This window comes from Podarcis tiliguerta, assembly GCF_965153285.1.
Source record: "Podarcis tiliguerta genome assembly, chromosome: Z".
NCBI classification, from domain to species: domain Eukaryota; kingdom Metazoa; phylum Chordata; class Lepidosauria; order Squamata; family Lacertidae; genus Podarcis; species Podarcis tiliguerta.
In genome coordinates this window covers 10,354,706-10,379,996 of record NC_139553.1, presented here as the reverse complement: position 1 = coordinate 10,379,996, position 25,291 = coordinate 10,354,706, and the positions used below count along the sequence as shown (strand labels likewise).

At 45.0% G+C, this 25,291-nt stretch overlaps 1 protein-coding gene and 1 long non-coding RNA gene across 10 annotated transcripts in view; one reads left to right on the top strand and one right to left on the bottom strand.

Annotated features, from left to right (window-relative positions):
* The window catches only part of GARNL3 (GTPase activating Rap/RanGAP domain like 3), a 120,620-nt gene that overhangs the window by 70,908 nt on the left and 24,421 nt on the right, over positions 1-25,291 (bottom strand). Inside the window, exons 1-3 of one of the 9 annotated variants that reach the window (XM_083424422.1) lie at positions 23,294-24,064; positions 21,672-21,801; positions 3,000-3,069 (exon numbers count right to left, since the gene is read on the bottom strand). The exons of 1 other annotated variant lie outside the window; for it this stretch is intronic. Coding sequence is in view for 4 of the 8 variants with exons in the window: in XM_083424418.1 (XP_083280544.1) it covers positions 3,000-3,069; positions 23,294-23,343 (120 nt within the window). In the remaining 4 variants the exon portion in view is untranslated. Of the gene's footprint in view, positions 1-2,999; positions 3,070-6,679; positions 6,703-7,394; positions 7,415-18,125; positions 18,168-21,671; positions 21,802-23,293; positions 24,068-25,291 lie in introns of those variants that run through there. 7 more of the 9 variants (XM_083424418.1, XM_083424419.1, XM_083424423.1 and 4 more) reach the window with 7 other exon arrangements.
* On the top strand, positions 7,685-10,313 carry LOC310669958. Its single transcript, XR_014507460.1, has 3 exons — positions 7,685-7,823; positions 9,954-10,036; positions 10,148-10,313. It is a non-coding gene; the product is annotated as an uncharacterized lncRNA (long non-coding RNA).

Below are 25,291 nucleotides of genomic sequence, written 5' to 3'. Positions count from 1 at the left end.
ATAGCTTTTCCCCACCCACCCCACTAGCATTCAGAGATAGACTGCTCCTGAACCTGGAGGGTCCATTTCACCAGCCAGGCTAATCCCCCTTTGGTAAACCCGCCCTCCATTCATCTAACAGCCCTTTCAAATGCTCTAGGTCAACAGTTGCCACAGCAACACATTCCCTAGTGCCTCACCCAGTGTGGGGGCACCATCCGTAGTTCTTCATGGGCAGACCCTAATGAAATGAATTGTCTAGAAACTAGCCTTTTGCACCAAAGGTGCATCAGTTGATCTACTCCCTTCTGCCTCTTATCCCACCCATCACTGGCATGTGCAACCCCTCCCCCCCCCCGACAAACAAACAAAAAAGGTTGCCAAGAAAGGAAAGTGTCCCTCAGACTGAAGCACCCTTGATCTATGCTACTGATTTGTATCACTGTTCCCCAAGGAGAAGGAATGACTTTCTTAAACCAGCATGCCTGCAGGGTTGATGTGGCTTGACAAAGACAGAGAGAAGTAGAAAAGCTGATATATAATTAAAACTGGGTCTCATGCAGCATTGTTGAGGTTAAAGGCCTGCAACAGCTGAGGACACAAAAACATATGAGGAAAAGGGAAAGCCAGGCAGCCAGTGTGGGGTGGTGATCACCATGTTATATTCGGACTGAAGAGACCCGGGCTCGAATTCCTAATCAAACCATGAAGCTCACTGAGTGACCTTTGGTGAATTACTCTGCCTCAGACTAGTTTACCTTGCAAGGTTGATGCGAACACTTCCTTTGGATGTGCCAGCCCTTCCAAAGGAAGGAAAACCAATTTTTCAAGTATCTACAAGGACCGCAGAAAGGGAAGTGGGGAGAGAAGAGAGCTGAGTGTTCACCCTTCGCCACTGGTGGCAGGGCAAGTAGCAGGTTCAAGTTTCATGAAAGTAGGTTGAATCTGAAATGCAGCAGCAATCCAGCACTCTTCCAAGAAAGACTGTGTGTGTGTGTGCGCACACACACAGAGAAAGAAAGAGAGAGAGAGAGAGAGAATAAACACGCACCTCTCTGGGACTCTTTCAGGCTTACACTGACCCTGACTGCTAAGCTGGATGGCTCTATTCTACCTCTCTGATCTAAGTACCAGCTGATGGGAACTGCAAGTGGGGAGACTTGAGGTCTTGTTTGGGTCCTGCCTGAGCACTTCACATGAGGGCATCTGCTTGGCTGTGCTGAGACTTGATGGGGTGCTGGCCTAATCCAGAAGCCCTTTACTCCTCAGATGAGACGAGGGAGATACTGCTTGCACATTGCTTTTTCCTGCTATTTTTAATTGAATCATTTGTGTTTTAATGGCTGGATCACTGGTGCTTTTTTCTTTTCTTTTTCTTTTTTGCTTTTCTATTTGTAAGCTGCTTTGCGCAGCTCCTTTCCAGAAAGGGAAAGCAGGAGGGGGCACTGTTTTCTCAGTGCAGATGGGCCCCCATATAATTTCCACTGGTGTGGATGAGCAAGTAAACTACAACTCCCTTCATCCCTGTCAGTTAGCCATGCCAGGTAAGGCTGATGGGAGCTAGAGTACAGGGACATCTGTGCGGCCACAGATTCATCATCCCTGACCTATACTAACTGGAAGTAGCTCTACAGGGTTTCAGGCAGGGGTCATTCACAGTCCCACCTGGAGATGCCTGGGATTGAACCTGGGAGCTTCTGCACACAAAAAAGATGCTCTGCTACTAGTTACTGCCCTCCCTGCAGATATATCATGGGCATTCAAGAAACTTCTTATACTGAGTCAGACCATGGGTCCATGCAGCTCAGTACTGTTTACACTGATGGGCAGAGGCTCTCCAAGGTTTCAAACAGGGATCTCTCCTAGCCTTACCTGGAGATGCTGGAGACCAATCATGGGACCTTCTGCATGCAAAACAGATGCTCTACCACTCAGCCAGGGCTATCCTTATTAACTTTAATCTTAATCACACACAAAAAGCTAAAACAAAACAATCAATCCCTGCCCCTCAATTTATATATGTTTCTTTTGAAACAAGCAACCAAACAGTAGCCTCCTTGGTGAGAACGTATTTTTCTTATTGAAATTGCTAGCCCTGTGGTTCCCAAATTCAAATACACACACGGATTCAGTCTCCTTGGTACAGCACTGCCCAACAATAATCTATCAGGCGCCAATACCTGGATGCACACATATTTGACCATTAGCTATACCCCTGCAATTGTGTGGCAGTAAGAGGAAGGGTTCCTCTGCCTCAATCTACCTTCCTTCCTCTGTGGCCAACTTGTACAATTCCATTCTAAAATAATCAGAGTCCAAAAACGGCACCCTGATTCAGGTGATTGCTGCACAGTGTGTGCCAGAGCATTTTCTCCAACCTCCATTCAAAAATCAAAGTGGTGGGGGAAGAATGGAGGAAATGGATGGCAAATGGGTTAAAAAAAAAAAAAGACACACACACAAGATGTTTGGGAAGGAGAACCCTTTTCCGTACTTCCTGTTGCCACATCTTAAAATTCTGGTCATGTTTCCAAAACCTCCTGTACAAAATAAATAAATAAAAATTGAAAAGGCTCCCCAAATCAATTACCAGTTTATGGTACTTCATGCCAGCCTCCAGCATCTCTTACATGGGAACAAACCAGGGTCTATTTACTGCCCTTGGGCTGCAAAGACAAGCTTTCCCACCAGACTACAAAAACCCCAGGAGAGAGAGGGATCTGTACATATTGCATTCGATTTGAAAGATAAACAGCAATGAAGAGCAATTAAAATCCAACTCAACAAGAGACACCAAGCTTTTCACACCCACCAATTTCCAAAGCTTGCCTGCTGTAACTCAAAAATCGGGGTGGGGGGCTGGGGGTGGGAGAGAGGATAAGCCAAGAATCGATAAGCTGTGGCTAGGAGGCACCAATATGCTTTATACAAAAAGCCATTCGGGTGGATGAAACAGGCTGTGCTTAAAATTCTGCTTAAAAATAAAATAAGGAGGGAATGAAAAAATAAAAACAACTTACCAGCTCTACCGATCCATAATGCTTTCGGCTGAATTCTCCACGTCTACAGCCCAGGTCCTCGGAGACAGAGCTGGAATAAAAGTGCTTCATCAGTAGACATAGCTAACTGGCCCCTCTAAGCTATGGGGGGGGGGGGAGATGAGGGGGAAAAGATAGATTTTGCTTTGCTTCTCAGTACAGCTGATGGAGGGTTGCTGCTGCTGCTGCTGCTGCTGCTGCGTTTAGCTTCATCACTGCAGGAGACCCTCCTTGAAACATAGACAACTTCACGCAGCCATTGCAGAGCCTGGCTTTCTGAATAAAGGGTGGCAGGGTGGGGGGGGGGAGAGAAAGGGTGGATGGAGTGGAGGGAGTCACAGAAGCGAAACGCCCCCTAATTGGAAGGCAAAAAGAAGACGAAGAAAAAGCTAAGATTCAATTAAATATTTAGTCATGACATGATGATCAATAGAGAAGGGCCAAGGCAGACAGTAGCTTGTAATTGCGTTTGTGAAAGTCTCTCTCTCTCTCTCTCTCTCTCTCTCTCTCTCTCTCCCCATCTGACCAAAAAGGGAAAAGAAAATCCTGCAGCGCTTAAATGCTGGGTGGGGGGTGGAGAGCAAGCAGCCTGTCCACCTCCCTTTGCAAAGCGAGTTCTCCGCTCAAAAACCACAGTGCAATTTTAACTTTCTTTTTAGCACGCTTGCCTACATCTTTCAGAAGAAAAATGGGAGGAAAAGGTTTTTTACGCACATACTCCTACACAGAAATATATTAAAATGTCCCTTCTTTTGCAAGAACTTTTCTCTTTGTGGCCAAGCCCTGATAGAGGAACCCCACCAACCTCTACTTAAGATTAAGATACATGGTGGATGTTTTTGTTATAATTTTTTTATTCATGCTACTCTCCGGTCACTGCCAGTGTAGACACACAACGTTTACTTGCCTTCAGAGGAGATTGGTTGTCGCCACTCCGCATGAGTTTCCCTTCAATCACGAAGAACAAGGGTTCATGCAGAAACACAGTGGATGGGCTTTCTCTTTCATGCTCCAAAATGTATAGTGTTTGGGATGCATAAATGAAGCATACCTGACCTTTCAGATATTTTGGAATACTGATCCAGAGTCTGCTCAGTGCTAACTGTCCCCGCCACTTCCAACGTTACCTTGGCCATTGGTTTTAGCTATCACAATTCTTTTTCATTGTTCTCCAGTCAGCTAAGACTTCTCGACTTAGAAGCACTCAGGATCACCCCCACCTCCACCCCCTCGTCAGCCCCACTTGGCTAAACATTAAACCTGGCCTCAATTCCAGACCTAGTGGCCGTTGGCTGGCTTTCGGCAGGCCACTCCAGAGCCAGCTGGAAGAGCTGAAACTGATGCAGCACTGCTGGAGTATCCTGGGAAGCCCTACCTCCAGCACCAAGATGAATACCTCCAAGGATATTGCTACTAGCATTGTAGCTCAAGGGTAGAGGACCTGCCTTGTGTGCAAGAAGGTCCCAGGATCAACCTTGGCTTCTCCAGGTTGGGCTGGGAATGTCCCGTTTGAAACCCTGGAGAACTGCTGCCAGTCAATGTAGACAATACCTCACTGAATAGACCCATTTTAATATTCCAACAAGCCTCCGGGGTAGGTTAAGCTGAGATTATCCAACCCAAGATCACTCAGTCAATGTTGCTACTATACAGTGGTTCCTCTGGTTAGGTACTTAATTCGTTCCAGAGGTCCGTTCTTAACCTGAAACTGTTCTTAACCTGAAGCACCACTTTAGTTAATGGGGCCTCCCGCTACTGCCACGCCACCGGAGCACGATTTCTGTTCTCATCCTGAAGCAACGTTCTTAGCCTGAGGTACTATTTCTGGGTTAGCGGGGTCTGTAACCTGAAGCGTATGTAACCCAAGGTACCACTGTATTGCGATGTGAACATGAGCTGACACTCTTAACTACAGTACTAGCCTAGGAAGAGCCATATCCCAGTAGCAGAGCATTTGCTTTGCGTGCAGAACATCCCAGATCCAACCCCAGACATCTTAATGGAATACAAGACTTCCTATCTGTCCACTGCCTGAAACCCTAGAGAGCTTCTACCAGTCAGCATAGACAATGCTGAGCTCGATGAACTGTTGTTCTGACTTGGTATAAGACAACTTCCTATGTGCCTTTTAATCTGCTCTAACTCCAAGATGGAAGGGAGTGATGAAAGGGAGAAGATCCTTTCTCAAGCTTCCTCCTTTATGGTCCCATGTAGCATTGGGGATGGGTTGTTTTGGAGGGTGGCAGAGCAGAGGGAACACACAGTTCACTCTCCCACCCCTTTTCCATCCCCTTTTAATGTACAAATATGCGTTATAGTGAGCAAGACCAATGGTCCATCTAGCTCAGTATTTTTTCCCCCTGAAGTGACAGGTAGTAATGCTTCAGGGTACCATGCAGAAGTCTTTTCTGCCACCAGTTACCTGAACCGTTCTTAAACTGGAGGTGCTGGGGACAGAACTTGAGATCCTGCACATGCTCTCCAACTGAGCTATGGCCCCCTCCCATAGCAACCCTACAGGCAAATGGTTATGGCAGCTAAGGAGCATTGCAAACATTACAGCTGGGTTTTGCACACTGAAAACACACTGATCACAGTGTCACAGCCAGTTAATTCACATGTGTGTGTTTACAAGTGCATGTCCACTCAGACTGGTTGTTCAAACTTGAGATTCCTCAAGTGAACCACACAAAGCATTTTATCCGCCCTAAGCAGAGCTCCATCTCAGGAAAAGCCCCCTCTGTCCCTCTGTAAAGAGTGCCTAATGGCTGGAGGTGGGCCAGGGCTTCTTTCCCTCCCTTTGTCAGGGAATTATCATAACCTGGGTTTGACAAAACTTCCAAGGATCTAGGTACACAGCTAAGTTGTTTTGGCTATCGTGCTAAGCCACAGTTTAATATTCACAGTTTATGTCCCACAGGTTAGCACAATGATAACTAGTGAGCTTTTCTTTCCCCTGCAGCATGGCCACAAGGAGTTCAAAAGCATTCATTTCCTAACAGTCCTGTAGTCTGAACTAAAAAAAAAGTGGTTCATCTTAACTATGGTTTGTCTGATACAAGTCAACTTCAAACCATGGATTATGAAGACACATTGTTTAAACTTTACACAAACCATAATTCACATGAACTGAGTTTGGATGGCACAGGAAACGGTGATTGACGAAACTCAGAAGTTAAAGCCAAAACAGAGGAAAGGGAAACATGAGCACAGGACAAGCTGTGCTCATCACACTAAATGACATCTCAGAACATAGCTGCTGTTGGAACTAGCCCCATGATAGCAAGCATTTGACCATCTCCTCAAGAGCTGCCTCCATGAATTAGTGTAATCCTCTTGTAAAGCTATCCAAGTTGGTGGCCATCACTGCCTCTTGTGGAAGTGAGTAAACTGTACATTGCATGAATAAGTGCTCTCTTTTGTCTGTCCTGAACCCTCCAACATTCAACTTCATTGGATGGCCATAGATTCTTGTGTTATGAGAGAGGGAGAAAAACTTTCCTCTTATCTACATTCCCCATGCCATGCATAATTTCATAAACTTCAGACCTGTCACCGCTTGCTCCCTTTTTCCTCTATATATTTCCAAACACTGCAACATTTCCTCATGGTGGAGTTGTTCCAGCCACTTGTTCATTTTGGCTTGATGAAAACAAGCATACCTGTGCATCAAAAAGCTGTACAAAGTGTTCTGATGCAATATCAGTAATATCAAGATACCCTTTTCTGTATGTTTTACCCATGCACACCAGGTGCGCTGATAATGCAGCAGGAGGAAAGGAGGCCAAAGAGCTGAAAGATCAGTACAAAAGATGGAAATAAAAAAATAGCAATGAGATGTTAAGAGCCTGAAGTGCCGCTACTCAGGATTGCAACCACTCACTCCGTTCCCCACTCCTAGTAGTCAGCCAGCATCATGTGGCTATTGAGCATGCTCAGTGTTCTTTGGGCTGTTTGGGGGGGAAGGTAGGCAGGGGTGTAGGAAGAGGGGGGCAGTCCGCCCCGGGTTCCATCATGGAGGGGGGTGACAAATTATCAAGGAACAATTACTGCCCTACTAGGGCGGTTCATAAAAACCTTTTTTTTAAAAAAAAATGCCTGCTCCAAAGGTCTTATCTTACTACACTAGGGATTATATAGCTATATATGAAATTTCATGCATATCAGTTAATATCTTGACCCTCCTCCACGAAAATAGCAGTTTACTTGGCCATTTTCCTATGTCGTGAAGGCTGAAATTTCAATTCAGTGGAGCAGGGTCAAGATATTAACTGATATGCATGAAATTTCAGATATAACTATATAATCCCTAGTGTAGTAAGATAAGACCTTTGGAGCAGGCATTTTTTTAAAAATAAAAAAGCCCTACTGCCCTACCCTCCACTTGGCTTCCCGGGTCCTAGAAAGTCGGCCTATGTGAATAAAAGGAGACTAGGCCGAGTAGACTAGGCCTTGCCTTGCCTTCGCCCCGCCCCCTGCCCACAGCCGATTGGCCAGCTGGGTTGGGGGCGGGGCAAAGGCAAGGCAAGGCCTAATCTACTCGGCCTAGTATTGTTTTCTTCACATAGGCCGACTTTCCAGGCTGCTGAGGAGGCCTGCCAAGGCCGCTGCCTGTCCTGTGCACCCCCTTCGGGCTCCAATCCCCCTCTGAAAAGCCTCTGCTGCCCCCAAAAGTGGAACGTGCAGGACAATGGCAGCGCTGCCGCCCCGTTTTGCCCGCGCGTGGCACCGGGAGAAGCAGCTCAGCGCCGCTCTGGGTATTCGGCAGGCTGGCCTCCCCTTTGCCCCAGTCTTCCCTGCACGAAGGTAGGATCCCCTTCCCTCCGCCACCCCCTGCTAGTCTTCCCTGCATGGAGATAGGACCCCCCAAAAGCAGTTGTGCAATTAAAAGAAGTTGAGAAAAAATCAGCAAAGTAATTCTGTGGCTAATTGACCAATTCCGTTAAATAGGGTCTATTAATGAAGTTCACACTTTTGACAACCAGCCTGACGCTTTTGCAGAAAAATATTCCTAGACACAAGACTTTTATTTTTTATTTTTTAAGCCCTTTCAGTCTCCCATCTCGAGGCTAAGTACAGCAAACTGTACGTTCCCACCCCTCTCCCCAAGGTTGGATTACAGTGGTGCCTCACAAGACGAAAAGAATCCGTTCCGTGAGTCTCTTCGTCTAGCGGTTTTTTCGTCTTGTGAAGCAAGCCCATTAGCGGATTAGCGCTATTAGTGGCTATTAAAGGCTTAAGGGATTAGCTGCTAAAAGGCTATTAGCAGCTTAGTGCCTTAGAAAAAGGGGGTGGGGAGCGGGGAAAAAACCCCAGGAATCGCAAGACATTTTTGTCTTGCGAAGCAAGCCCATAGAGAAATTCGTCCTGCGAAGCACCTCCAAAACGGAAAACCCTTTCGTCTAGCGGGTTTTCCGTCTTGCGAGGCATTCGTCTTGCGGGGCACCACTGTATTTACTTCTGTGTGCTTGTGTATCTGTGTCTCCATTGCACAGTCATACCCCATGTTACGTTTGCTTCATGTTACATTTTTTCAGGTTGCGTCCCGTGGCGACCTGGAAGTACCGGAAAGGGTTACTTCCAGGTTTCGACGCTCGCGCATGCACATCTGTGCAAAATGACGTCACGCGCATGCGCAGAAACGGCGAGTTGCGATGCGCAGGTGCGGGCTGCGTTCTTCTCAGGTTGCAAACAGGCCTCCGGAATGGATCCAGTTTGCAACCAGTGGTACCACTGTATCTATTAGGGACTATTCTCTCGCCTTTCCTTTGATATCTATGCTACTGATTACTTCTGCCGTTTTGATTTTAGAGAAAGTGTTTGATTTAAAAAGGATCTGTACTATAGAATAACAGTGGTAACAATACATTGAAGACAAGTAAATATCTTGGGGAGGGGGGTCCCAGAGCCCTGGCGCCACCATCCCAAAGAGGATAAAATGGGCAGACTTTGGTACTCTTTTGCCCTCCCCTCCCCCAATGTCTTTCTCTCTATCTGAGCTGGCTCCCTGCCTGTTACGTTACATGTGGGGAAACCCGTGTGGGGTTCCTCTCTGTGTAAAGTCTTCAGGCTGTTCCTGCGCGTGCCTGACAAATCTGCCCCATTGTCAAAATTTATCTTTTCCCCCACCTCCAGTCTCTGTTGTTATGTGTCCTGGCTGACAGGAAAAACAGAAGACGGATGGCCACTGGTCAGAGATGGTCTATTTGAGATTCCTGCATTACCCCAGTGGTTTGGCTAGATGACCCTCAGGGATCCCTTCCAACTCTACAATTCTCTGGTGCAGGCTTGTGCAGAATTTTAGGTACAAGTTGGATGCAAGGGGTGCATAGGATTGCAGCCCATTTTATGCACCGTCGGCTCCGGAATAAGTCCCACTGATCATGATGAGACTAGATTGCTGCTGTGCAGTCCTGTTTTTTAAATAAATGTTTTCCTTTTCAGATAATACAGAGCATGGTGAAATCACAATAAATAAAACACTACTACAGGTTGCACATAATATCTGTACTGCATTGCTTACTGTGACCTGCACTTTGGAACTCCCCACCTATTGCAACAAAGCACGTGCCTTTGCTAGACTCTTTTCGGGCACCTGCTAAAAGCATTCTTCTTTAGGCAAGCATACCTAGATGCTTAGGAAGTTGAAGTAATTTTAATCTTAATATTTTAGCTTTTGTATATTTTAAAGTAGGATTGTTAATTTTTCTTGATTTTACTGCTGTGGTTTTGTTTTGTTTTGTTTTTTTGGTAAACCACTTTGCAGAAAATAAATTTTATTAAATAAATAAACAATAAATATAAATAAAATAACACAAGCCAAAACACAATCCATCCTGTAGATTTAAGTATCTGTCCACAGTCGTCTACTTGTTATCAGAGGCCCAGAATCCACATTCTTTTTCAGAAAATATGAAATAACATATTTTTTTGCAGGCAAAAAACCCCAAAACCCAATGGGGTGGGTGACAAGAAATTTTCTGCACCAGGTACCTCCTGACCTTCCTACGCCTCTGAAGGTAGGAAGAGGAGTTCCCTCTCTGAGGGTTATTTGCCTAATGCTTTTTTTGAACTTTTCCAAGCTTTAGAGTTCTCCTGAACCAGAGTTCTCTCTTTTTTGTGCATGTTAGGTGCTTGTTTGGGCTAAATGAGCAGCAGCACTCACATCCTGAACATCAGAAATAGTGGGAAGAATGAAATAGCAAAGCATTCCTTGCCATTTCACTTCAACTGGAAACAAGGTGAGGTCATTCAGAACTCCAAATCCAAGGGAAAAATTCAGATGACAAATTCTCCTTTTTATTTTTTTTTTTTTTAAATATTTTTTATTGCTTTGTTTTCCGGAGTCAAGATACATCGTCAATAATCCAACAAAGACTGTTTTACAATAAAAAAGAAGAAAAGAAAACAAAAAAGAAATAAGAGAAAATTTCATTTTCCAGATCTTTTTTCATTATCCTCTGGACTTCCCCATATCCTCCATCCCTGTATTTTTTGCAATAAAAATTAAATAGCAAATTGTTACCTTGTTTCATATGTTCTTATAGTTTCATCTAATTATTCACTTTAAAAATTTAGACTTTTCTCAATCATAACCCGGTCCCAGTCATATCCAAATTTCAATATTGAGGCATATTTTTCTCAAAACTTAGCAAATTCTCAACATTCAAATAACTTATAATGTTTTTGTAGATAGTCCTTAAACTTTCTCCAATCCTCTTCTATCGCGTCTTCTCCCAGGTCTCGAATTCTGCCAGTCATCTCTGCTAGTTCCATATAGTCCATCAGTTGTGTATGCCACTCTTCCAGTGTGGGTAACTCCTGTGCCTTCCAATATTTGGCTAAAAGGATTCTTGCTGCTGTGGTTGCATATAGAAAAAAAGTTCTATCTTTCTTTAGCACTCTCTGGCCCACAATGCCCAGGAGGAAGGCCTCTGGTTTCTTCTGAAAGGTATATCTGAATACCTTTTTCAACTCATTATAAATCATTTCCCAAAAGGCTTTCACCCTCGGGCATGTCCACCAGAGGTGAAAGAACGTTCCTTCAGCCTCTTTGCATTTCCAACATTTATTATCAGACAGATGGTATATCTTTGCAAGTTTGACTGGGGTCATGTACCACCTGTACACCATTTTCATAATATTTTCTTTTAAGGCACTACATGCCGTAAATTTCATGCCGGTGGTCCATAACCTTTCCCAGTCTTCAAACATAATGTTGTATCCAATATCTTGTGCCCATTTTATCATGGCTGATTTAACTAATTCGTCTTGGGTGTTCCATTTAAGCAACAAGTTGTACATTCTTGAAAGCACTTTCGTCTTAGGTTCAAGTAGTTCTGACTCTAGTTTTGATTTTTCCACCTGGAAGCCAATTTTTTTATCTTTTTTAAAGATCTCTAAAATTTGGGCATAATGGAACCAGTCTCGCACACTTCCTTTCAATTTTTCAAAACTCTGCAACCTCCAAATATCACCCACTCTTTCTATTAATTCACAATATTTTGCCCAGCCACCCCCCATATTAAGTATTTTTATGGCCTTAGCCTCCATCGGTGATAGCCACCTCGGAGTCTTATTTTCGAATAAGTCCTTATATTTAGTCCAGACATTAAACAACGATTTCCTTACAATGTGGTTTTTAAATAGTTTATGAACCTTTACCTTGTCGTACCACAAATATGCATGCCACCCAAAAGCGTTATTAAACCCTTCCAAATCAAGGACATCCGTGTTTTCTAACAAAAACCAATCTTTCATCCAGCAGAAGGATGCAGCTTCATAGTACAGCCTTAAGTCTGGCAGGGCAAATCCCCCTCTTTCCTTTGCATCCGTTAATATTTTAAATTTTATTCGGGGCTTTTTGCCCTGCCAGACAAACTTGGTAATGTCCCTCTGCCACTTTCCAAAACACTCCACTCTGTCCACGATTTGGAGGGCCTGAAACAGAAACAGCATTCTTGGCAATACATTCATCTTAACTGCTGCAATTCTTCCCAACAAGGAAAGTTTCAATCTTGACCAAGTATCTAAATCTTTTTTAATTTCAGACCAACACTTTTCATAGTTGTCTTTGAACAAGTTCAAATTTTTCCCAGTCAGATTAACCCCCAGGTATCTCACTTTTTTTGTCACGTTCAATTCAGTTTCCTTCTGAAACCCATCTATTTCTGAAGGTGTCAAGTTTTTTACCAATACCTTAGTTTTTTGTTTATTTAACTTGAATCCCGCCACCCGACCAAACTCAGAAATTAATTCCAAAGCTCTTTTTGTACTAGGCACTGGCTCCTGTAATGTCAATACCAAATCATCCGCAAAGGCCTTCAATTTATATTGTTTTTCTCCGACCTGTATTCCTTCTACCTGCTGGTCCTTTCTAATCAAGTTCAGCAGGACCTCCAGGACCGAAATAAATAGCAAGGGTGATAGGGGGCACCCCTGTCGTGTTCCTTTTTCAATCTTAAACTCTTCTGTCACCACATTGTTTACTATCAATTTAGCTTTTTGGTCTGAATAAATTGCTTCAATACCATTTTGAAACACCCTTCCCACTCCCATCCCTTCTAAATTTTTCTTCATAAATTTCCAAGATATGTTGTCAAAGGCCTTCTCCGCGTCGATAAATATTAAAGCTGCTTTTGTATTTAAATTTGTCTGTAATAGTTCCAAAACATCCACGATGTTTCTAGTGTTGTCTGACAAATGCCTGCCAGGGAGAAAGCCTGCTTGATCCTTGTGAATTACTTCGTTTAAAACTTTTTTCAATCTATTTGCCAAAATATCAGCAAAAATTTTATAATCCACATTTAGGAGTGAGATAGGGCGATAATTCTTAAGTTGAGTCTTTTCAGATTCTGATTTTGGTATCAACATGATGAATGCCTCTTTCCACGATTCTGGTGCTCCCTTCCCTTCCATAATTTGGTTGCATACCTCCAACAATGGATGGATCAAGTATTCCTTCAATGTCTTATAGTATTTGGAGGTAAGACCATCTGGGCCCGGAGATTTACCTACTTGCATATTCTGAATGGCGCTTTCGATTTCTTGTTCTGTTATTTTATAGTTCAGGGTTATTTGTTTATCTTGAGTCAATTTTTGCAGGCCATAGCTTTTTAAGAATTCATTTATCTCGTTCTCTTCTTGATGACCTTGTGTAAACAGTTTTTTGAAATATCTCTGGAAACACTTTCTGATTTCTTCAGGTTTCTGAATACATTCACCATCAACCTCTAGGTTGGTAACAAAGTTCAATTTCTGTCTCTTTTTCAGCTGCCATGACAATAGTTTCCCACATTTGTTTGCCGATTCGAATGATCTTTGTTTCATCTGTTTAACCTTCCATTCTACTTCTTGATTTATCAATTTCGCATATTGTGCTTGATGGAATTTTATTGCTCTTAAGACTTCTTTGGATTTTGGGTTCAATCTCAACCTTTTCTCTCCTTCTTTTATCTTCTCCAAAATCTTGTCCTTTTTACCATTCCAGAGTTTTTTCCTAATAGTATTCTGCTGTATCAGAAACCCTCTCATAACAGCTTTACTTGCGTCCCAGATTGTTTTTTTCTCCACCGAAGTATTCAAATTAATTTCAAAATAATCCTTCATCATTTTTTGGGCCTTCTTTACAATCTCCTGATCTCTAAACAAAGAGTCATTCATTCTCCATCTAAAGGATCCAGTTGGTGTGAGTCTCAAGTCCATTTTCAGAGCGTTATGGTCGGAGCAAGTTTTGGGACAGATCTCTATTTTTTTGGTCTTAGGTGCCAGTCCTCTAGATACCCAGATTTGGTCGATTCGTGTCCAAGATAGGTGGGCCTCAGAAAAGAATGTTCCCTCTTTACCTAGAGGGTTCTTTATTCTCCAGATGTCAATCAAATCCATATTGTCTGTAAGTTCAAAAAAAGTCTTTGGTAGTCTGCCATCTTTAGTCAAGTTTTGGTTTTGTGACTTATCCATATGTGTGGAGACAACTCCATTCATATCTCCCATCAAAATGATGTTGTTGTAATCAATATAATCCAGCATTATCTCATGCAGCTTCTTGTAGAATTCTGATTTCCCATCATTTGGTGCGTAGATTCCTACTATCAGGAATTTTTCTCCTTGAGATTGTATTTCAATCGCCAAAATTCTTCCTTGTTCATCTTTAAAAACAAATTTTGGTGCTAGGCTCTCCTTTGCATATATCACTATTCCTCTTTTCTTTACTTTATCTGATGAAATAAATTCTTGGCCTAGTCTCTTGTTAATTAGTACTCTTCTGTGGAGCCTAGTTACATGGGTTTCCTGTAGACATATAACGTCTAATTGTTCCTTCTTCAATATATGAAAGATTCCTTTCCTTTTTTCAGGGGAATTTGCACCGTGAATATTCCAACTGAAAAGCTGCAGAGACATCCTGGATCAGTTTGTCAGCCAATGGGTTTGTCTCCCTTGTCGTCTGTGTCTGGAGGTGGGTCTTTTACGTCGGGCTTGGGGAGTGCCCAGACACCTGCGGTTCCTTTTCGAAGGTCTTCCCCGTAGTCACTCAAATTCTCCTTTTTAAAGACACACTGCACTGGAGCAAAACACTGCATGAAGCTCTTTCGTCCCACAACCTAAAAAGACTTTACAGAGGAGCAGAGCTTATGCAAGGAACACCAGTTTCATCTAGTAACTATCAGAAGCCAATAACTACATCACTTGGGAACCCATGTGGAAGAATAGGAACAGGATGTAACAATAACTGTGCACCATTAAAAATGTGTTTGAAAAACTATCCAAAGTTCCTGGATATGCAAACAGTTGTATGAAACTGAAAAAAGAAAGGAGAATCAGGATTTATTTTTTTTAAAGTAAATCCTGTAAAAGTTAAGAAAAAGCCCCTCCATTATTTTTTAAAAAACTCATTCTTCCTGTAATCTAATTCTGTTGCTGGATATGCTGGTTGCCACAGAAACTAGCATTGAAATAATTCTGGTTGGGTGGACTTCTATTATTGACAAGGTTGTGGATGGAATTTTAAGCAAAACAGTCGGCGATATCGGGGGAGGGGGGGGAGGGGGGCGCTTTTCTGCAGCTGCCCAAATCCAAAAGAAAGTTGTGTCGTCATCACACAGAGGATACTGAAAATTGCAGGTGTAGTGGCCGTTTCAAAGAGTTAAAGGGAGAGATCCCGAACCAAGAACATCTTTGGGCAGCTATTCAGTGACATTCATTTTGTTAACATTTTGCATCTATTTGTGTGGGGTGGCATTGCTATTTTGATATGTACTTATGTGTTTTTACACTGTAAACTGCCCTGTGATCCTCAGCTGAAGGGCATTAATAATAATAATAATAATAATAATAATAATAATAATAATAATAATAATTTGTATACCAGCCTATATTCAAGGTCTCAGGGCGATTCATATACCGTATTTTTCGTCCCATAGGACGCTCCGTCCCATAGGACGCACCTACTTTTTTGGGGGGGAAATAAAGGAAAAAAATTTTTCCCTTTATTTCCCCCCCAAAACCAGGTCAGGGAGGAGCGGGATGGCGGCGCTGCGCCTCCCCGCTGTCCCCCGAGCTTGTGGGGCTGGCCGATGTCTGCCCGGCGCGAGGGCGCTCTGCTTCAGGGCGCCCCATGCGCCGGGCGGCAGGCTGCCGCCCGCAAGCCTTGCGCGCCGGGGGGAGTTCTCCCCCGGCGCGCAAGGCTTGCTGACACTTGCGCGGAGCACGGGGCGTCCTCCGAAGGGCGCCCCGTGTTCCGCGCTGCAGGCTGCCGCCCGCAAGCCTTGCGCGCGGGGGGGAGTTCTCCCCCGGCGAGCAAGGCTTGCTGACGCTTGCGCGGAGCACGGGGCGTCCTCCGAAGGGCGCCCCGTGTTCCGCGCTGCAGGCTGCCGCCCGCAAGCCTTGCGCGCCGGGGGGAGTTCTCCCCCCGCGCGCAAGGCTTGCTGACGCTTGCGCGGAGCACGGGGCGTCCTCCGAAGGGCGCCCCGTGTTCCGCGCTGCAGGCTGCCGCCGGCAAGCCTTGCGCGCCGGGGGGAGTTCTCCCCCGGCGCGCAAGGCTTGCTGACGCTTGCGCGGAGCACGGGGCGTCCTCCGAAGGGCGCCCCGTGTTCCGCGCTGCAGGCTGCCGCCGGCAAGCCTTGCGCGCGGGGGGGAGTTCTCCCCCGGCGCGCAAGGCTTGCTGACGCTTGCGCGGAGCACGGGGCGTCCTCCGAAGGGCGCCCCGTGTTCCGCGCTGCAGGCTACCGCCCGCAAGCCTTGCGCGCGGGGGGGGGGAGTTCTCCCCCGGTGCGCAAGGCTTGCTGACGCTTGCGCGGAGCACGGGGCGTCCTCCGAAGGGCGCCCCGTGCTCCGCGCTGCAGGCTGCCGCCCGCAAGCCTTGCGCGCCCAGGGGAACTCCCCCCAGGTGCGCAAGGCTTGCGGATAGCTTCCTGGAGCCTGGAGAGCAAGAGGTGTCGGTGCGCACCGACGCCTCTCACTCTCCAGGCTTCCGCGAAAACCTGCATTCGCCCCATAGGACGCACACACATTTCCCCTTCATTTTTGGAGGGGAAAAAGTGCGTCTTATAGGGCGAAAAATACGGTAAATAGTCTTTTGAGATTAGCTTCTCCCACCCCACCCTGACAAATCCACTGCCAGTGGTAAGTGGAGGTTTCGCCCAGAAGCTGAGATGTATGCTGTAAATGACAGATGAGACAGCACCAAGGAGAAGTGGTTTTCAAAAACTGCATTCTCCAGTAACCTAGGATTTCTCTGGGGGCCCAGCAGGAGCTTCAGCCATTAACAGCAGACAACCACCCACAGTGACAGCTTGCTTGCTCTCTCTACTTATCATTCTCCTTCAGCATTGGACAGGGCTTTTTTTCAGCCAGAACTGTTCTGGCCCCTCTCAAGCGGGCGCCATTGCCACTCTAAAAGAATAAGGGAGTTCTGGCACCTCTTTTTCTAGGAAAACAGCACTTGCTTTGAGTATGTTCTAGGTCTCACATAGGTAAACTGAGTCTGCAAAGACACTCCTCCTCCAGCCGCCTAGTGCTTCCTCTTAGAATGCAGCCTAAATTGAACCTGGAAAACGCAAACAAGGAGCAGCAGAACCTCAGACTGGTGCTTAAGATTTAAAAATGTGCAAGTAAGACGGGCAACAAAATTGTTGTCATGTATCCTCATTCCTTATCTGCAGGAGACCTGTTCTACTTTATGTCCATCTATAGTCCAGCAGTGTTCCCTAGGTTTTTTTTGATGCCATAATGTTAGTTTTCTGGTAACTGAGCACTAAATGATCACCCCTAGATAAAAAGGGTTCCCTTCTGACAGATAAATAATCAACTAGAACTGCTTTTTAATGTACTGTTTATGTAATTTTGTTTTTATTTTAGTTCTGAGGTTTTAAACTTTGGAATTGCTGATTTTATCCTGATACTGATCATTGACCGTAATAAAACGACTTGACACTCCCTAACGAACATTGCAAAGTTACTAGAGGTCACCAAGTATGCTCAGTGTTTGCTGTGCTGTTGGGTTTTTTTTGTGTTTGGGCTTTGAGAGAGGAGGTTGTGGTTGTAGCCCACGTTAGTCCTACTTAGAGTAGACTTATTGAAACTGATGGAGATGGCTAATTTTGGTTCTTTAATTGCCCCTCGTTTTGTTTATTATTTATTTATTTTCAAAATATATACCATAAAGACGATAATAAAGATTCTTAAAATACCCAGTTGTGTAATATGGATAATGAGAACGGTCATAGCATTACAACACATATAGCCCTTTTGCTATTATATTGCATTTTTTCTCTGCTTTGTACTCATTTTCTTCCTTAAAATGGTTTAGCAGTGCCGGTTTGTGGGGTTTTAACAATATCTTTGCCTGTTATTTTGCTCGTTTCACTAAAACAGTATCCCAGAATCCTGCCGCCTTGGCACATGACCACCATATATGGCAATTCTTTAAGTTTAATGGTTCTGCTCTGAGTAGAACTTGGCTGGATGCAACTCCTTTAGATTTTTGTACTTCTGCATTTGTTGGGATTTACTCAAGCAAGCTGAGCCCTCTCATTTCTCAGTTTTGGCTCTAGTCCTGCCGGCACTGGAGCACTGGGTTTGCTATTTGAAGGAGTGATTATGATTACATACCCAGTTGGTTTCAGCAGTTCTCTTTCTCAAGGCATTGATCTCTCATCCTGATGACAAAATTGAAAATTCATACTATCCATCATGATCTAATTAGTAGATCCGGATGCACATTCTCTCCCTGTCCCCCTGCTCTGTCCCATGATCTACTCATATTCAGGACCCTCATAAAAATCCTGTTTGAGATTATTCTGTTTTGCAGGAATCAGTGAAAAGCCAGCTGGATCAAATGCACACTTTGGCTCTCTTTTTTTGGGGGGGGGAGTTCCCCAAAGAGGCACTGAGTTAAAAAGAGATGGGTTGGTGCAAATGGGAGATTTTGGAAGAAGTACAAAGAAAGATCCTTTCTTCATCCAATGCTTTTTTGAACAAAAACACAACAGTCAAGCTGGCTGCACAGAGAATGGGTAGGGTGGGGTATTCTTTTCTTGCCTAGCGTCAGAAGAGCAAGCAAACTATGAGATGTGTTTACCAGCTTCAGCGACAAAATATGCAATTAAAAAGGAAGAAATACAACTGCACCTGGTAAATGTATTTTACTAAGTCTTCCGAGAAGGACCTAGCTCTGGCTGGATCCTATATTGCTAGCTGCAGGAGTGGGTTTATTTAGTCTGACTCCTTTGTCCGACCCTCACAATACTGGAACTCAGGGACATCCAACGAAGCTGAGCTTTGGAAGATTCAAGACAGGCTAAAGAAAGTCCTCCTTCACACAACAAACAGATAAAATATGGTATGCACTCTCAACAAGAAGCAGTGATGGCCACCAACCTGGATGACTTTGAAAGAAAATCAGGTAAATTCATGGAGCAGGCAGCTACCTAAGGCCATGTTTTTCTCCACTGTCGGAGGCAGTATGCCTTGAAATAGCAGTTGCTGGGGAACACAACAGCTGCACTCAAGGTCCTGCTTGTGGACTTCTCATGGGCAAGAGACTAGTCATTGTGAGAACAGAGCGTTGGTTTGGATAAGCCTCTAGCCTGGTCCAGCAGGGCTCTTCTTATATAGTGCCAACTAGAGGAGCACAGGCTCAATCTGGCCCACAGTTGGTCTGTTAACCAGTGCCACTACACTCACCCACATCTCTCTCTTCCTTGCTTTTTCCTTCACTTGTCTCTTGTTGACAAGCAGAAGGAACAAACAGGAACACCTCCCTTTTACTTTCAGCTGACATATAAAGCTACACTGAGTCAGATCATCTGTACATCTACCTGTGTGATGTCAGCCAACAGCAGCTCTCCAAAGTCTTAGAGACAAAGTGAAGTCTTTCTTGGCCCTGTTACATTACATATGCCAAGCTGGTGCTCTGCCCAATGAGCCATGGTCCTCTTCTCCAAGACATCTGCCATTGTGCTCTCTTTTAAAGAAGAGTCCTTGACCTAGACTGTCAAGCTTCTGTCTCCAACTCTACAAGAAGTTAAGCACATTTCACACGACACAGGTACCAGCCATGTACACTTGTTGATTTGCCCAGCACAACAATGGTGTACACAAGTACACAGAAGACAAGACAGAAGGCGTTTCAAATTCAAACCCGGTTTCAATCTAACTTGCTTGGTCCAATTAATTTCAGTGTCTCTGGAAATAAAAACAACTGGGACATTTATTTCAATAAGGCAGTTCAAAGGAACAAAATTGGATCAAGATTGTTTATTGTGATTTCAAGATAGCTGCACAAATCCAAATGCCAGACGTTTTTAAATAACTTTTTTGAGAAGGGGAGGAGAGATTCTGAGGCCTTTATGGATTCTCCCCTTGAGGATTTACTAGTGGATTTCAAGAAACACTTGCTGATTTGCACCAAAAGAAAAACAAGACCCTCCCTCTCTCCGACTCAGAGGCTTTCTCAAGTCAATATAAGCCCAAAATACATCTTATAATCACAGTTGTTACAAAAGCACCTGAATTAGATTTGGGCAGCCAGGCAGGACTCCATACCTACAATATGATAAAGCAAGCCTCTTGCCCCAGTGAGGCTTAAAAGCATTGCTCAGACCTAAAAACAAACAGCAGATTCTGAAAAACCCATAAATTGGGGAGTCAACACCCTGAAACTTTGGGAAGATGGGTTTTGAAATGAAAACCAGCTGCCTTTGAAAAAAAACAACAACTAAAATTATGCCTAAACAGCAGTGGGTGAGCCAAAACCATGGCAGGGCACAGACAACAGAATAGAATGTAACCAAGAGGCAGGGTGGTGTAGTGGTTAGAGCATCACGCTATGACAGGAGAGAGCTGAGTTCAAATTCCTCACGCAGCCACAGAAATTGCCAGGGTAGTCTTAGGCCGTCAAAATCCCTCAACCTAACTTAAGCCTTAGAGCTGCAGCAAGGATAAAATGGGCAAGTGGAGAAAAGGTGGATGTCACTCTCTGTTGCAGGTGGTGCTCAGTGAGAACGGCAGGGCAGAAGGGAGGAAGACCAATGGTAAGTGGAGCAGGAGCAAATGACAGGCAGAGCCAACTCATTCCAATATTTTCTGGCTGTAAGAAGGCAAGCAGTTGAGGGCTTCTGGAAGCCACCCTGGGAGGCTTTTCAGCTGAAGAGCAGAGCAAACCTGCTTTAAACAAAACATGCATATATCTGAAGAGTGCTTTATTTAATTAGAGCATTTTAATCTTGCTCTTCAGTTGAAAAGGCTTCCGGAGAAGCTTACTAAATATCATTAGTCCCTGACCTCAGGCTTATAGTCTAAAAGACACGATACAAAAGAAAAAAGGGATGAGGAGGGAGGAGAGAAAAAGAACCGGTTCTTAAAGCTGGGATGGAAGCAGTTCAGATAACCTGATGGAAAGGCAGTTGCTAGACGGCAGATGGGAGAGCACTTCAGTGGCTCCCCCTTAATGCTCTCCACATTAAAGGGCAACCACAAACTACAAGGTGGGTTCTGTTGCTGAAAGTTGATTCCACAAGCCTCACAAACTCGCGTGAGATTTAACTGCTGCTGAATCATCCCCATTTAATGTGCCCTGGAAGTACAGAAGTCCTATACACACTTCTTAAAGGAACCTCAGGCCCCAAGATGGAAATAATTACCCATCAAATCCACTGGCAATTAGCTTAGCCACCATGCCCACAGGAAGATGGGGGAAGGAAACCTTCCCACCACTGAGGTTTTCATTTCTTCGCACTGGCTCAGCTCCTGTACTTCTAAGAGGAGCCTGAAGCTCCCCCACCCCACATGTGACTCTACCTCCATGCCAGGAAATAGATTTGCTCACTAAATTTGTGTACATTGTGAGGAGAACAAGAGCCATCCCTTCCCCATAGGAGTGAAATAGAAGAGATGACCCCCAGCTCCTCCAAATACCCATCACGTCTGCTTGGGTGGTGGGTCTACAATCCCCTCCTTTTGCTCACCTGTGAGAACTCAAGGTGGTAGGGCTACAGGCATTGTGCCACCTATCCCTCTACCAATGCTTTGGGGCCTTGGAAGACTAACCTGTGGCCTTCCAAACACTGACAGCAACTCCTGTCTAGTATGGCCAAGAGTCAGGGTGGTGAATGTTGCAGTTCAGCAATTACATCTGGAGGCCCACAGCTTAGTCACCTCCACTTTAGAAACCTAAGCTCCGTGAAGTGCAGCCCTGCCCATCATTTCACTGCATAGCCACTGCTGGGGGAAAGCTGTACCTCTTGAATTTCAGTCTGCCATGCAGCTTTTGAAAGCTGCAATAGACCTGCCTGAGAAAAAGAGAAGATCTCCAGCACAGTAGCTGATAGGGTTGACATAGAAAGTGATATTGGCAGTCCTTTTTTTCTGGGGGGACACATACCCCTAAAAGTTTTGTGAATCTACCGTAAGTTTGTCCTCATTGAGGGGCAGTATTTCAAGATGAGTAGGAAAATGAGAGTAACCCCTAAACTTTTTTTTATAGAAAAAAAGCACTGGATATTGGTACCATCATTTTTCCACTGCCCCTGGCAAGGCTCATAGATCTCTAAAGAACTGTTATTGTTATTTATGATTAATAGGGAAAGAGACTCTATTTATTTTTATTGTATTTTTTAAATTTTGCAAACCACTAGGGTCAAAACTCTGTGACAGAGCAAGTACTGTGCAAACAGACATTGCCTGGTTCAAACCAAAAATCCCTGCCTGAAACTCTAGAGAGCCTATTTAAAGAAAACTGGGAATGCTTTGTAGATTATTTGGAAAATTATTGTAAATTCAGTAGTATTCAGTAAATTCAGCAGTAGCAATCACTGAGAGAGAAAACTGAGAAAATAAAAAGATAGTGATTAATTAGACTATGTACAGTCATACCTCGTGTTAGAGACGCTTTGGGTTAATTTTTTTCAGGCTGCATCCCGCAGCGACCCAGAAGTAACTGAACGGGTTACTTCCGGGTTTCATCACATGTGCAGATGCTCAGAATGACGTCACACGCATGTGCAGACACGGCAAATTGCGACCCGCGCAGACGCGGGTTGCGTTCTGCTCATGATGCAAACGGGGCTCCGGAACGGATCCCGTTCGCATCCAGAGGTACCACTGTAGTGGAAAAAATAATAAGGAAGTGAAACATGGAAAGGGTGGGGGAAAGTAAAAATTAAATCTGTATTTGGATTATTAATCTACTTTTTAAATTGTAAAATGAAACTGAGAAATATTATTATTGGGTTCTTTTTAAAAGAAACCCTAGAGAGCCACTCCCAGTTGAATATTGATAATAAGGGAACTAGAAAGACCAGTGATCTGACTTGCTATAGAGTAACTTCCTATGCTCCTAGATCAAATTATTCTGAGGCAGTTTATAATCAGAAAATAGCAAGAGATGAAACTGTTTAAAAAGGTTTGAAGGTGCTTGTTTGTTTGTTTGTGCGCGCAATAAAAGACCAGACTACAAAATCCATTAAAATCTAAACAATGTATCTTAAATGGTCTTGGTGAGCAAAAGGCAGCATGCTAGATCTCCTCACCTGCCCCATCTTCACAACAACCCTGCAAGGTATAAGACTGGTAAGAACTTTAGCAGATTCAGCCTGTCCTACTGTTGGGAGAAGGAGATAGCTGCACCCTTTTTACTTCTGCCTGTCATGCCAGCCTTGTCTTTGTCCCCGCCCACTCAGGCGTACCAAGCCCCGCCCTTTCAAATAGGCCACGCCTACTGGGCGAGGTTTGTTGTTCGAATCGCAAGCCACGCCCCCGAGAGTTCGACGGTTGATTACCGTTGCGCGAAAAGCTGCAGGTAGGCTGCCTCGGCGCTGCTAGGCTCCATGCCTGCGGCGCCTCCCGCGTATCATCCCTCCCGCTCTGGGACCGACCGGCACTCCGGCTCGGCTCGGCTGGTCGACTAGGCTCGCCGGCCAACAACCCCTCGCTGAAGCATCCCGGCGCCCGCCCACATTTCCCGCGCCGGCAAATCGCTGCCTCGGCTGCTCGCCTGCGCTACACCCTCACGTAGTACACTGACCAATCAGAAAGCCGTCCTCGCGGCATACCGGGGCACCTCGCAAGGCCGGCTCCTGCCTACTCAACCCACGAGCCAAGACAGTCAACCATTCAAGAAGCACCTCTGAAGATTGGGGGTGGAACTCCACCCAAAATCCCGCCTCCGCCAGACTCGGAAGCCAATCAACGCCTTCTGAAAGACGCAGCGCACCCTGGGATTTGTAGTCCGCAGGGGGATGAGTTTCTCGCTTTCTTTTACGCGCTTAAAAGAGGCAGCTCCTTCGCGCCCGACCTCCCAAATATTTAGGTGCATCTCGCGAAAATGTTAACTTGCTGATAGCTGCAAGTGCGCTCGCGCATGGAATCAAACAAATTGCAATATACAAACAGCACAGATTGGACACATTTGTCCTGCTCCTCCACGGTTGTGCCTGTAAATTAATTGATACAATACAGATGCTGGGTTGTGGGGAGCCCATGGCACTCCAGATGTTATTGGGCTCCTAATTCCTATCAGATCACTCATCATCGCTAACCATTAACCCTGCTGCCTGGGGCTTTGATAGGAGTCCCAACATCTAGGACCACCGGCTCCGCAGCCCTGAGGTTAATGCAGCAAGTAAACTCCTGAGTCAAATCATTGATCAATCTAGCTCAGGACAGTGGTACCTCGGGTTATGTACTTAAATCGTTCCGGAGGTCCGTTCTTAACCAGAAACTGTTCTTAACCTGAAGCACCGCTTTAGCTAATGGGGCCTCCCACTGCTGCCATGCCGCCGGAGAATGATTTCTGTTCTCATCCTGAAGCAAAGTTCTTAACCCGAGGTACTATTTCTGGGTTAGCGGAGTCTGTAACCTGAAGCGTCTGTAACCTGAAGCATATGTAACCCGAGGTACCACTGTACTGTACACCAGTGGTTTTCCACCAGTGTGCCGTGGCACCCTGGGGTGCCTTGAGTGATGGTCAGGGTTGCCACAGGCAACACTGGCCTCTGTCCCTCTTTCTTTCCCTCCCTCCTCTGATTCCCTCTTGCCTCTCTGCCTTCCAAAGGCTTGCAAAACTGTTTGTTGCAAGCTGGCTGTTCTAAAAAGATTCAAAACCTCTGGTCTACGCTAACTGACTGACTAGCAGAGACTTTCCAAGGTTTCAGAGTGGGATTTTCTCGCTGCCAGGGATTAAAGCAGGGACTTTCTGCATGGAAGGCAGATGCTTCACTAATGAGCTATGGATATGTTTGGATAAGAAGACACAGTCCAGCATGGCCAATAATCAGGGATGATGGGATTTGTAGTCCAGCACTGGTCTCCATCCTTCATTTAGACCAAAGGTTTTTGAGTCCACAGCTCCCTTGACCAACTACATTCTTTCTGCAGCATGCCTGTGGGACTAAGGAGCCCAGTTATGTCACCCCCAGTTATGGCAGCTGCTCACCCCTTTTTGAACACCCTCCCTTGTGGAGTATTCCCTCAGCCTCCTCTTTCCTCTCCTTGGGAGTCTTCTGGGCAGCCACAGCTGCCGCCCCTGGTCTCTGAGCTGTCTCTCTGCCCCCTGTCCTCACGCTGCCCCTTTGTGGATGCTGAATCGGTACTGTTACTCTTCTTTAAAAGGTTGATCACTTCCATACTTTCCAATAAGAGCATGTGCTGTTGAGTTTTGGTGCAGGAAGTGAGACACTCAGGCCTCCCTGAACCAACTATGTTTTATAAACAATTAACAATCATCTGCTTTGTAAGGCCAAACAACTTGAAAAACATGCCCATTTGTCAGGGTATCC